Source organism: Triticum urartu, chromosome 5A (genome assembly GCF_056163025.1).
Source record: "Triticum urartu cultivar PI428250 chromosome 5A, HENAU_Tu73, whole genome shotgun sequence".
Taxonomy (NCBI): Eukaryota; Viridiplantae; Streptophyta; class Magnoliopsida; order Poales; family Poaceae; genus Triticum; species Triticum urartu.
Window position 1 is genome coordinate 529,000,599 of NC_141877.1, and position 13,661 is coordinate 529,014,259.

The 13,661-nt window shown below is 42.1% G+C and overlaps 1 protein-coding gene across 2 annotated transcripts; it reads right to left on the bottom strand.

Annotated features, from left to right (window-relative positions):
* Positions 1–8,058: 8,058 nt before the first annotated feature.
* LOC147972504 (cysteine-rich receptor-like protein kinase 6) lies at positions 8,059–11,449 on the bottom strand. 2 transcript variants are annotated; one of them, XM_087521492.1, is made up of 8 exons: positions 10,748–11,448; positions 10,224–10,633; positions 9,881–10,012; positions 9,677–9,798; positions 9,367–9,577; positions 8,882–9,125; positions 8,649–8,796; positions 8,059–8,494 (listed from the first exon to the last, which is right to left on the bottom strand). In XM_087521492.1, exons 1-8 carry the CDS (start codon positions 11,164–11,166, stop codon positions 8,198–8,200), a joined length of 1,983 nt encoding a protein of 660 aa, XP_087377618.1. In that variant the 5' UTR covers positions 11,167–11,448; the 3' UTR covers positions 8,059–8,197. The 2 variants fall into 2 exon arrangements, with proteins under 2 accessions (XP_087377618.1, XP_087377619.1); XM_087521493.1 differs by having other exon boundaries at positions 8,126–8,543; positions 10,748–11,449.
* Positions 11,450–13,661: the final 2,212 nt, after the last annotated feature.

A 13,661-nucleotide genomic window follows, 5' to 3' on the forward strand; every position in this document is an offset into this window, starting at 1 on the left:
CTGAATCACTCGGAACCTTTCCGATGTCCGAATATAGTCGTCCAATATATCGATCTTTACGTCTCAGCCATTTCGAGACTCCTCGTCATGTCCCCGATCTCATCCGAGATTTTGAACTCCTTCGGTACATCAAAACTCATAAACTCATAATATAACTGTCATCGAAACCTTAAGCGTGCGGACCCTACGGGTTCGAGAACAATGTAGACATGACCGAGACACGTCTCCAGTCAATAACCAATAGCGGAACCTGGATGCTCATATTGGCTCCCACATATTCTACGAAGATCTTTATCGGTCAGACCGAATAGCAACATATGTTGTTCCCTTTGTCATCGATATGTTACTTACCCGAGATTCGATCGTTGGTATCTCAATACCTAGTTCAATCTCATTACCAGCAAGTCTCTTTACTCGTTCTGTAATACATCATCCCGCAACTAACTTATTAGTTGCAATGCTTGCAAGGCTTAAGTGATGTGCATTACCGAGAGGGCCCAGAGATACCTCTCCGACAGTCGGAGTGACAAATCCTAATCTCGAAATACGTCCACCCAACAAGTACCTTCGGAGACACCTGTAGAGCACCTTTATAATCACCCAGTTACGTTGTGACGTTTGGTAGCACACAAAGTGTTCCTCCGGTAAATGGGAGTTGCATAATCTCAGTCATAGGAACATGTATAAGTTATGAAGAAAGCAATAGCAACAAACTAAACGATCAAGTGCTAAGCTAATGGAATGGGTCAAGTCAATCACATCATTCTCCTAATAATGTGATCCCGTTAATCAAATGACAACTCATGTCTATGGTTAGGAAACATAACCATCTTTGATCAACGAGCTAGTCAAGTAGAGGCATACTAGTGACACGCTGTTTGTCTATGTATTCACACATGTATTATGTTTCCGGTTAATACAATTCTAGCATGAATAATAAACATTTATCATGATATAAGGAAATAAATAATAACTTTATAATTGCCTCTAGGGCATATTTCCTTCATTTATAGCAACCCCTCAGTATTTGATACTAGTTCAGTTGCTAAGATTAGTAACTCGAAACGGGAGTTGCAGAATGAACAGAGACTAGTTAAGGGTGAAGTGCCGATGTGTGTTGGAAGTGGCTATACTTTCGGGATTAGTGTTGAACCTAAAATAAATGTTATTTGGTGTTTGCGTTAAGCATGAATATGATTGGATCATGTTTATTGCAATACGGTTATTCATTTAAGTCAAAGAATAAATGTTGTTCTATTTACATGAATAAAACCTTCTATGGTCATACACTCAATATAAATGGTTTATTGAATCTCGATCGTGGTGATACACATATTCATAATATTGAAGCCAAAAGATGCAATGTTAATAATGATAATGCAACTTATTTGTGGCACTGCCGTTTAGGTTATATTGGTGTAAATCGCATGAAGAAACTCCATGCTGATGGGTTTTTGGAATCACTTGATTATGAATCACTTGATGCTTGCGAACCATGCCTCATGGGCAAGATGACTAAGACTCCGTTCTCCGGAACAATGGAGCGAGCAACTGACTTATTGGAAATAATACATACTAATGTATGCGGTCCGATGAGTGTTGAGGCTCGCGGCGGGTATTGTTATTTTCTGACCTTCACAGATGATTTGAGCAGATATGGGTATATCTACTTGATGAAACATAAGTCTGAAACATTTGAAAAGTTCAAAGAATTTCAGAGTGAAGTGGAAAACCATCGTAAGAAGAAAATAAAGTTTCTGTGATCTGATCATGGAGGAGAATATTTGAGTTACGAGTTTGGTCTTCATTTGAAACAATGCGGAATAGTTTCGCAACTCACACCACCTGGAACACCACAACGTAATGGTGTGTCCAAACGTCATAACCATACTTTATTAGATATGGTGTGATCTATGATGTCTCTTACCGATTTATCACTATCATGTTGGGGTTATGCATTAGAGACAGCTGCATTCACGTTAAATAGGGCACAAACTAAATCCGTTGAGATGACACCATATGAACTGTGATTTGGCTAGAAACCTAAGTTGTCGTTTCTTAAAGTTTGGGGCTACGATGCTTATGTGAAAAAGTTTCAACCTAATAAGCTCGAACCCAAATCGAAGAAATGTGTCTTCATAGAATACCCAAAGGAAACTGTTGGGTACACCTTCTATCACAGATACAAAGGCAAGATCTTTGTTGCTAAAAGTGGATCCTTTCTAGAGAAGGAGTTTCTCTCGAAAGAAGTGAGTGGGAGGAATGTAGAACTTGATGAGGTAATTGTACCTTCTCCCGAATTGGAAAGTAGTTCATCACAGAAATCAGTTCTAGTGATCTCTACACCAATTAGTGAGGAAGCTAATGATGATGATCATGAAACTTCAGATCAAGTTACTACCGAACCTTGTAGGACAACCAGAGTATGGTCCGCACCAGAGCGGTACGGTAATCCTTTCTGGAAGTCATGCTACTAGACCATGACGAACCTATGAACTATGAGGAAGCGATGATGAGCCCAGATTCCGTGAAATGGCTTGAGGCCATGAAATCTGAGATGGGATCCATATTGAGAACAAAGTATGGACTTTGATTGACTTGCCCGATGATCGGTGAGTCATTAAGAATAAATGGATCTTCAAGAGGAAGACGGACACTGATAGTAGTGTTACTATCTACAAAGCTCGAATTGTCACAAAATGTTTTCGACAAGTTCAAGGTGTTGACTACGATGAGATTTTCTCACTCGTATCGATGCTTAAAAGTTTGTCCGAATCATGTTAGCAGTTGCCGCATTTTATGAAATCTAAAAAATGTATGCCAAAACTGTATTCCTTAATGGATTTCTTAAAGAAGAGTTGTATATGATGCAACCAGAAGGTTTTGTCAATCCTAAAGGTGCTAACAAAGTGAGAAAGCTCCACCGATCCATCTATGGACTGGTGCAAGCATCTCGAAGTTGGAATATATGCTTTGATAAAGTGATCAAAGCATATGGTTTTATACAGACTTGCGGTGAAGCCTGTATTTACAAGAAAGTGAGTGGGAGCACTACAACATTTCTGATAAGTATATGTGAATGACATATTGTTGATCAGAAATAATGTAGAATTTTCTGGAAAGCATAAAGGAGTGTTTGAAAAGAGTTTTTCAAAGAAAGACCTCGATGAAGCTGCTTACACATTGAGCATCAAGATCTATAGAGATAGATCAAGACGCTTGATAAGTTTTTTCAATGAGTACATACCTTGACAAGATTTTGAAGTAGTTCAAAATGGAACAGTCAAAGAAGGAGTTCTTGCCTGTGTTGCAAGGTGTGAAGTTGAGTAAAGACTCAAAACCCAACCACGGCACAAAATAGAAAGAGAATGAAAAGTCATTCCCTATGCCTCAGTCATAGGTTCTATAAAGTATGCTATGTTATTTACCAGTCCTATTGTATACCTTAGCATTTTTGGCAAGGGAGTACAATAGTGATCTAGGAGTAGATCACTGGACAACGGTCAAAATTATCCTTAGAGGACTAAGAAAATATTTCTCAGTTATGGAGGTGATAAAAGAGTTCGTCGTAAAGAATTACGTCGATGCAAACTTTTTACATTGATCTAGATGGCTCTATGTCTTGATCTGGATACATATTGAAAGTGGGAGCAATTAGCTAGAGTAGCTCCGTGCAGAGCATTGTAGACATAGAAATTTGTGAAATACATACGGATCTGAATGTTGCAGATCCGTAGGCTAAACTTCTCTCACAAGCAAAACATGATCACTCTTTGGGTATTAATCACATAGCGATCTGAACTAGATTATTGACTCTAGTAAACCCTTTGGGTATTAGTCACATGGAGATGTGAACTAATCACATAAAGATGTGAACTAGATTATTGACTCTAGTGCAAGTGGGAGACTGAAGAAAATATGCCCTAGAGGCAATAATAAAGTTATTATTTATTTCCTTATATCATGATAAATGTTTATTATTCATGCTAGAATTGTATTAACCGGAAACTTAGTACATGTGTGAATACATAGACAAATAGAGTGTCACTAGTATGCCTCTACTTGACTAGCTCGTTAATCAAGGATGGTTAAGTTTCCTAGCCATGGACAAGAGTTGTCATTTGATGAACGGGATCACATCATTAGAGAATGATGTGATTGACTTAACCCATCTGTTAGCTTAGCACGATGATCGTTTAGTTTGTTGCTATTGCTTTCTTCATAACTTATACATGTTCCTATGACTATGAGATTATGCAACTCCCGATTACCGGAGGAACACTTTGTGTGCTACCAAACGTCACAACATAACTAGGTGATTATAAAGGTGCTCTACAGGTGTCTCCGATGGTACTTGTTGAGTTGGCATAGATCGAGATTAGGATTTGTCACTCTGATTGTCAAAGAGGTATCTCTGGGCCCTCTCGGTAATGCACATCATTATAAGCCTTGCAAGCATTGTAACTAACGATTTAGTTGCAGATGATGTATTACGTAACGAGTAAAGAGACTTCCGATAACGAGATTGAACTAGGTATTGAGATACCGACGATCAAATCTCGGGCAAGTAACATACCGATGACAAAGGGAACAACGTATGTTGTTATGCGGTTTAACCGATAAAGATCTTCGTAGAATATGTTGGAGCCAATATGAGCATCCAGGTTCCGCTATTGGTTATTGACCGGAGACGTGTCTCGGTCATGTCTACATAGTTCTCGAACCCGTAGGGTCCGCACGCTTAACGTTCGGTGACGATCGGTAATATGAGTTTATGTGTTTTGATGTACCGAAGGTAGTTCGGAGTCCCGAATGAGATCGGGGACATGACGAGGAGTCTCGAAATGGTCAAGACGTAAAGATCAATATATTGGACGACTATATTCGGACATCAGAAAGGTTCCAAGTGATTCAGGTATTTTTCGGAGTACCGGAGGGTTACGGGAATTCGTCGGGGAGTATATGGGCCTTATTGGGCTTTAGGGGAAAGAGAGAGGGGAGGCTACGCCCACCCCCCCCCCCCCAAGGCTTAGTCCGAATTGGACTAGGAGGAGGGGCTGCACCCCCTCCTTCCTTCTATTCTCGTTTCCCTTTCCTTCTCTCCTACTCCTACTACATGGAAGGGGGGAATCCTACTCCCGATGGGAGTAGGACTCCCCAGGGCGCGCTATTATAGAGGGCCGGCCCTCCCCTCCTCCACTCCTTTATATACGAGGGAGGGGGGCACCCTAGGACACACAAGTTGATTGTTCCAAGCCGTGTGCGGTGCCCCCCTCCACCATAATCCACCTCGATCATATCGTAGCGGTGCTTAGGCGAAGCCCTGTGTCTGGAGCAACATCATCACTGTCATCACGCCGTCGTGCTGACGGAACTCTCTCATAAAGCTCTGCTGGATCAAAGTTCGTGGGACATCATCGAGCTGAACGTGTGCTGAACTCGGAGGTGCCGTGCGTTCGGTACTTGGATCGGTCGGGTCGTGAAGACGTACGACTACATCAACTGCGTTCTCATAACGCTTCCGCTTACGGTCTACGAGGGTACGTAGACGATACTCTTCCCTCTCGTTGTTGTGCATCTCCATGATTTTGCGTGTGCGTAGGAAAAATTTTGAAATTACTACGTTTCCCAACAGGTAGGTATTGATCCTGGCTCCATCTTCTCCGGAAACTTCCTGGACAATTTTTCTCAATTTTTTTATCCCCGAAAAATTGTTTTTCTTCTTCTGAAAAGACTAAAAACTACAAAGAAGAAAGCATCAACTAGAAATTGGCACTAAACTGATAGGTTAGTGTACAAATAATAATAATTGATGCGAAAACTATGCCATTATGATATAATTATAACATGAAACAAACAAAAATTATAGATACTTGAAGGACGTATCAACGTGCCAAAGCTTAATAAATACTCATGCCTCATAGATTATGACAAGTTAATTTTGACCAGTCCCTGATGTGATTTAGGTAACTCAAAAGAATAGCAATGACAAGTTAATTGGTAACAAGCAAGTAACATCAAAATGTGCAGATAAACATACTCTTGCTTTTTTCATGAATCAATGCTTTCAATCAATATTGGTTAAGAATGTCAAATTATATTGGAATCGTAGCAATAGTTGGTCTTCATCATGTAATGGCAATCTTATCATAAACCACCCCAAGGCCAAGTTACTTTGACTATGCAGTACCAATGCATCACGTAATGATTCATGCAATGCTTGAGCGCTTGTCTATTTACATCAAGTTTTCAAAATGGAAGAGAGTATGATAATGGGGGTTTATGAGAAGTAAACAAAGTATAAGAAAATCTTGCATGAACCAGGCTTGATCATAAAGCAAAGTGAAAGCCTTATAATTGATGTCAATGCAAAGAGTAGGAATTGTCATGCAATGGATGCATTAGAGCCATAAGTGTATGAAAGCTCTTCTAATGGACTAGTGGGTGTGCATCCAATTTGCTTCTCATGGACACCTAGACCATTTGAGGAAGCTCGTCATTGAATATACAAGCAAAGTTTTATAACGTAAAAAATTCTCAACTAGTGTATTAAATAAGAAGTGCATGAAAACTCTCAATATGAAACGCTATAGTGCTACTTTGAAGTACTCTATGATATCTACCACATGCATGTGCTACTTTGAAGCACATGTATATACTACCAAAAAGGACAGTAGTGTTGCTCCCTCTCTTATTCCTCTCTTTTCTCTAGCACATCCTTGCCGCATATTTTTATCTCCCAAGGTTAGAGCAACACCCTAAATGATATACAATGCATATTTAATTTACTTACAACTAAACTCAATTGAACTAAAAAATGATAAACATGATTTAAAAACTCTAATGAATGCCTCTAGCAGTATACCAAGATGTACAATGATTTAGCATAGCATGTATATGAAATAAATAAACGGTGGTATTGCCACAATAATACCATGTCAGCTCTGTATGATCATGGAAAGCAATATGACGAGAAGGAACAACATCTCTAGTCATGTAATTTAAATGACAATGTAAAATTGCATTTCAGTATATCTCAAAACGGTTATGGACTCCCATGATAGGTAGGTATGGTAGATGTTTTGAGGAAGATAATATGTGGGCTTATGTGTGGAAGAATATGAGAAATTCATCCCACGGGGTTTGGATGTGTCAACGAAGTATGCACCAAGTCTCCATGGAAGAGTGAGCAATGGTCGATACCGAAGAGGCTAGCAAAATCATAAAGGTAAAGAAAGCAATATGGGATCAACTCGCATTTGTCATAAAGAACTCAAGCATTTATTATGAACATTACATAATTGTCTCATCAATAGTGCATAATCAAGAAACTCATAGGGGATAGTTTGGCAGACATAAGCCCGTTGTGCATCATGGCTCAACCAATGACACTCGCTTACTTACAATCGCCCCTCAACTTGGACTTCATTGCAATACAAATTACGTACTTTTAGTTCACTGGTGAAGAAAGGAATGATCCCACATAATCCTCCGAGTTCCCACATAATCTTACATCATCTCCTCACCACTCTACTCAAGCACATTTATTTATTACTCCCACATCATCTCCTCGCTAGGCAGAGAACCCTAGCCCCTCCCTTTATTAGCCTCTTGTCGCATAGGCTCACCCAATCGAATGCAAATTAAATTGCAATCCATTAGTTTCAAATTGAATTTCATACATAAGACCAGGCATCTTCACACATTAGCAACATTACATGTGACCAAAAAGTACTTATGGCCTATATCATTCAAAGGAATTTCATAAACTATTATATTCCTTTGAAATTTTGATTATATAGCTTATTTGGTTCATAGAGTTGTAAATCATTGGAATTATTCCTATGTTAAAGTTGCAAGAAATTCCAGCTAAAATTCCCATTGAGTCCAAGTGTCCAACCTCATGGAAGTTTTCTTTTGTTTCTGTGACAACTATGTCATGCACCTAATGCTATAGTTATATTCATGCATTTTTCTTGTAACCAAACAACTTCTATTACAGATTCATGTGTTTCTGATTCCTATAGTATTCAATGTTTCATGTCACCCCATCCCGCGTTTTGAGAATCTTGCGAACCAAATAAACCATGAAGCATTGTTCCTTTACATGGTCAACTCAGTGTCGGAATATGAAACCAGGCAAATTAAGAGATGACTCGTGCCTTGAGTACTCTCACATTACATGCTTACATTCGATTTACCTAGGGTACGGCTCTGTAAATGAAACCTCATTCACAGAAATGTCCTCTCCCGACACGAAATCAGAAGTTGGCTCACTCCCGAAGAAGAATGCAGGTTCCTTTGGTAGCTGAAGCTCCATGTTGTCCCTGGTTAACATGAAAATGACGGTCGATATCTCAGGCCTGTGGTCCGGGTCTGCTTGGACACACATCAGCCCGACGTGCACACATCGCAGCTGTTGGCTTCGAGTATGTTGATCGAGTGCTTGGTCCATCATTTGCGAGATTGTTCCCTTTTTCCAGTGATTCCATACCTGTTAGTTTGTTGTTTAACTTCAGTCTGTTAATGGAAACCTGAGATCCCTATGATAACAATATTTATATATATGCATAAAGCTAGCTTCTGTGTACAGATAGAAGCACAAAATAGATGAAATGAGATGATACTCAAGTAAAATCAGCATGCACCTCAGTGAGGAGATTCACAGTGTTGCCATCTGCAGACCAACACTCCCTTCTCCTAGTAACGATTTGGAGGACTAATACACCGTAGCTGAAAATGTCAATCTTGGGTGACACACGTCCATGTATCGCGTACTCCGGAGCCATGTAACCTCTGCAGCAGATGGATGGTGAGTAGTTAAATGTTTACGAATACTCTGATTTATGGAGGTTTGATTTGGTTATGAAGGTGAGCTTACAGTGTTCCAACAACTCCAGATGTCTTGGTATGTGTGTGACCTTCGCCAAGCAGCCTTGCCAACCCAAAGTCAGCAATTTTCGGTTCCATGTCGTCATCAAGAAGTATGTTGTTGGGTTTCAGATCCCGGTGGATAATCCTCATGCTCGAGTCCTCGTGAAGATACAATATTCCCTTGGCAATGCCAATGATGATGTTGTACTGCTGCTCCCAAACTAGTGTGTGTTCTTCCTCTCTGGTATCATCTGGTTCAACAGAATTTTCAAATTATAATAGCTTGTGCTATAAGTCAAACTAAAGAGCAAAATGAATGCATTTAAGTTGGTTAAGTTTCTCTACTATGAAAATTCATGCTTAAGTTACTACAGGGTCCACTTTAAATTTTATGTTGGTGTGAGTGTGATACGACGTATCTTTGAAATGTTTAGGGTCTATCAATGTGGCAAGTTGGTGACTGAACAAGTCAGTGGAGAGAAGAAAAAATACCAGATAGAAAGTTGTCAAGGCTCCCATTCTTGATGTACTCATAAACAAGAAGTGTATCATCCCGATGCGAGTAAAACCCGTGTAACCGAACAAGGTTCTTGTGCTGAAGTTCTGCCAGCATCAGCACCTCATTGTGCAGCTGATCCAAACCATGCCCAGCTGTTCCCAGAAGTTTCTTCACTGCTATTTCCTGCCCGTCCGGGAGTATCCCCTGAAGAAACAGAGTATTCCTTTTTCAGACAAGTTGTGATACAGACAGAGTATTCCTTTTCAATTGCATACATACTATACTACTAGCTTCTTCAGTTACCTTGTACACAGCACCAAAACCACCTTCTCCGAGCTTATTCCTCTGCGAGAAGTTATCAGTTGCCTCTTGCAGCGCAGGCAAATCGTAGATCACGCACTGCGCTCTCGAGATTTTCTTGAATGCTGGTGCCAAATGGCAAGAATGGTATCAGTAAACATGAAATTCCAGATCATGAGCAGGTAAACATTTCTTGATGCCACTCACGGTTGTCGTGCTCGGTTGCCTTGTTGATCCTTCTCCTGAAGCGAATGAACGCCAAAGCCGAAAGGATCAATATCAATACAAGCGAACAAACAATGCCCACAGAGATCCCTACTGCACTACTCTTTTTCTTCTCTGCAATTGCATACACCAAACATCAACTCTGAAGTTAGAAATTGTGACAACTTTGGGCTGCCAGACAATTGGCAATATTTGACTTTGGTCTTTGGGATGCCCACAGAGATGCCCACAGAGCTGCCAGACAATTGGCAGTATTTGACAATCCATCAAAACTGCATTAATTCTTCAGACAAAACCAAGAAAGAATCGCATAGTAGTGTGTTACCTGCTCGGGTCTCCGGAGTAGCAGATGACGGCGGAGGTGGCGCCTGAAGCTGCAGCATGGCCTGGCCCTCGTAGAACGGCCGCACGTCATACCTCAGGTCGCACCACTCCACACGTGATGTAACCCATGGGGGTTTGGTGCTCAGATCGACTTTGATTTGCACAAGGAGCTGCCCGAGGCAACTGCTGCACTGCTCCGGCGTCAGGACCGGCGCACACTGCGCGAGCGCGTAGATCCTGGGGTCGAAGTCAACCTCGCCCGTGACGAAGTACTGCTTCTGGGCGTCGCCGGCGCCGGAGGTCGAGTTGCTCGAAGCAGCAGACACGGCGGTGAGGATGGCTGTGGCCGCGGCGCTGAACCAGGAAACCGCGACCGCCGGAACGCTCCCGTCAGCCGTTGTGGTTTGGATGCTGGTACCGGGCAATTGAAATTCGGCGCAAGTTCATCGGAATCATTCCAAGTAGCTAGGATACCTTTGAATCGGAAGAAGCGTGTTAAAAGTATGATGAAATTTGCAGTACTACCTGAGTTCGCCGGCCTGCCACTGGTCGGCCTTGAGGAAGTCCAAGAACTGGCGGTTGGCGAAGCGGAGGACGCAGTCGTCCTCGTACATGGTGACGCCCGTGTTGTTGGGGCAGCTCTGGCCGGCGGCGCGAAACGCCAGCGACACGCAGGCGGCGCAGGACGAGGCGTTGACGTCCCCGCGGCAGAGCGCCATCGCGTAGGCCCGGCTCGCCGTGCCGGCGGAGAGGGTGGCGAAGCCGGCCGGCGCGGAGGAGGCGTTGCCCGGGAGCGCCGCGGCGAGGAGGTTCAGGTTCGCCTGATAGGTGCTGTTGGGCGCGAAGGTGGTGCTGGGGTCGCACGTGCTGTCCTCTAGAGGACGGGCTGACGGAAGTACGAGCAGGACAGTGACCACGGCGAGGATACCATGCCCGGCGACCATCGCGGCGGCAGCGACTGGGAGGGTCGGAGGGAGTGGGTTGACTACTTTGCTTTTCTTCGGCACGCCATGTTAAGGCAGCGAGTACAAAACTGGGCGTGGGCTACCAAAAATCTAAAAAGAAGACGAAATTACGCATGTCTCTTTCGTCGCCAAATCAGTCGCCGCCTCCCCTCCTGGCTCCGGCCGACTAAAGCTACCTCCTCTCGCGGCACGGACGACCCCGCACGGCGGCGCTCCACCGCCCTGCGCCTCTGCCACATACCTACCTCCAGCCAACCAGTTACTGTCTGCACTAGGTTAGATTGTTTTTTTCACGGGTATGTTAGTCCAGAGTCGCACGAGTGGGAGCTTATTTTTGTTTTTGAAATATGTATCTGGCACACGGGAGTTTTTCTACAAAACTACCTACCGCATCCAGCGCTGTACGATTTGCATCAAGCGATCAACGCTTCTTTTCCGCAAACGCCCGCACGTCGGCTGCGTGCTGCTCCTTCCGCGCAAGACGCGCGTGGACTTTTCTGCAGCTGCTCCATGTGCAGCTCCTCCCGTGCATGGGCTCCATGCGCCTGTTTTTTTTTTGAGGGTGCTCCATGCGCTTGCTGCTATTTGTTGTTCCTGCCACTGTTCCGTACGCGATCTGCTGTTGTTTACTAGCTAGGTTAGGGTAGCTAGGCTAGCTGTTGTCTGCTAATTAGGCTAGTTACTAGCTAGAGTAGCAGCGAGTGCTGTTGCTATTTCATGCTAGTAGCCGATGCAATCTACTAGCTTCTATGCACTCTTCTTCCATTTTTTTGGTAAATTAAAAGAAAAAAGCTACAAAAAGGATGAAGTTTTTGTCAAATACACACTAGTAGAAAAAGGGCCTTCAGTCCCTGTTCTGCACGTGGAGCTCCACCTTTAGCCAACCGGGATTAAAGGAAATTTTATGATTTTTTTTTGAAATTTTTTTTGAATTTTTATTTTATTTTTAAATTTCTGAATTTTTTTAACCTCTAGTCTGTAATCACCACCCCTCATCACTTCTTAATTTATCCTCTAATCATCCCTCATCATTCCAAATCATCTAACTTCCCGAACGGTCGCCCATCCTCCCACTCCCCCAGCCTGAGCACGCTTAACTTCCGGGTTCTATTCTCCCTCGCTCCAAGTCTGCACTTGTTGTTTTCCTGACAATACTAAGATGTTAATCCTATTAACCTTCAGGAATTTTGCTTGAGCATGAAGTGACACATTTTATAGTTTTATTTTGAAACTATTGTTTTAAAAAACAATAATTATTTAGTAACACTAATATTTCTTGAATAATTAGTTTGACCATTGTTTGACCACAATTTGACCAGATTTGACCAAAATTGAAATAACTAAAATAATTATTTAGTAACACTAATATACTAGAATAATTAGTTTGACCATTGTTTGACCACAGTTTGCCCACTGTTTGAATTTTTTTCGATTTTTTTCACTCTAGATCTTAAAAGCCCTGTAACTTTTTTTCTATTAGGTTTTTGAGGATTTTGAAAATGTTTAAGGGGGTTCCCCCGGTTAAATTCGGATGTAACTTTTCGAGTAGATGATTTTTCATATAAAAATTTTTTTCATCCGAGTTAGTATGCAAAAGTTATGCCCATTTTTACAAATTTCAGAGAGATTTTGCAAATAAAGTCAAAATTCACATTTGCAAATTTTCCCAACAACTAGACCACATATCACATGGGAAACTTATTTTCTTTTATTTTTTTGACATTTCCATCATTTTCTTTTATTTTTTTAAAAACTGAAAAGGCGATCCATCGGGGGGGCAGAGTTTGAAAATGGGACCTTTAGTACCGGTTCGTGGCACCAACCGGGACTAAAGGTCTCAACCCCATTAGTCCCGGTTCGTGCCTCAAACCGGGACTAAAGGTCTAATCTTTAGTCCCGGTTTGAGGCACGAACCGGGACCAATGGTTGTGGGCCAGGAGCGAGGCTCATTGGTCCCGGTTCATCCCACCAACCAGGACCAAAAGGTCCAGATGAGCCGGGACCAATGGCCCACGTGGCCCGGCCGGCCCCTTGGGCTCACGAACCGGGACCAATGCCCCCATTGGTCCCGGTTCTGGACTGAACCGGGACTAATGGGCTGACCCGGCCTGGACCAAAGCCCTGTTTTCTACTAGTGACACATCTCTCTCGCAATAAACTGTCTTCCGACGATGTTTTCTACTTTGATCCTGACAACTTCAATACCATCACGGTATTAATTTTGATCCGAAAAAAGGTTGTTTGACCTAGAGGAAAAAAGTTTTTGAAATATACTTCGACAAATTTTGTGTAAATAACATGGTATTTTAAGATATATTAAGTTTCTCAAAAAAGATGCCCCAATAACTTTATGTGAAAATAGCATGGTGATATATAAAATGCATATATGATAATTTACATACAAACATTGCGGTACGATTTACCGGGGAAGGGTAAATTCTATTTAAATAACATGGTAATAAGCACCATACAAA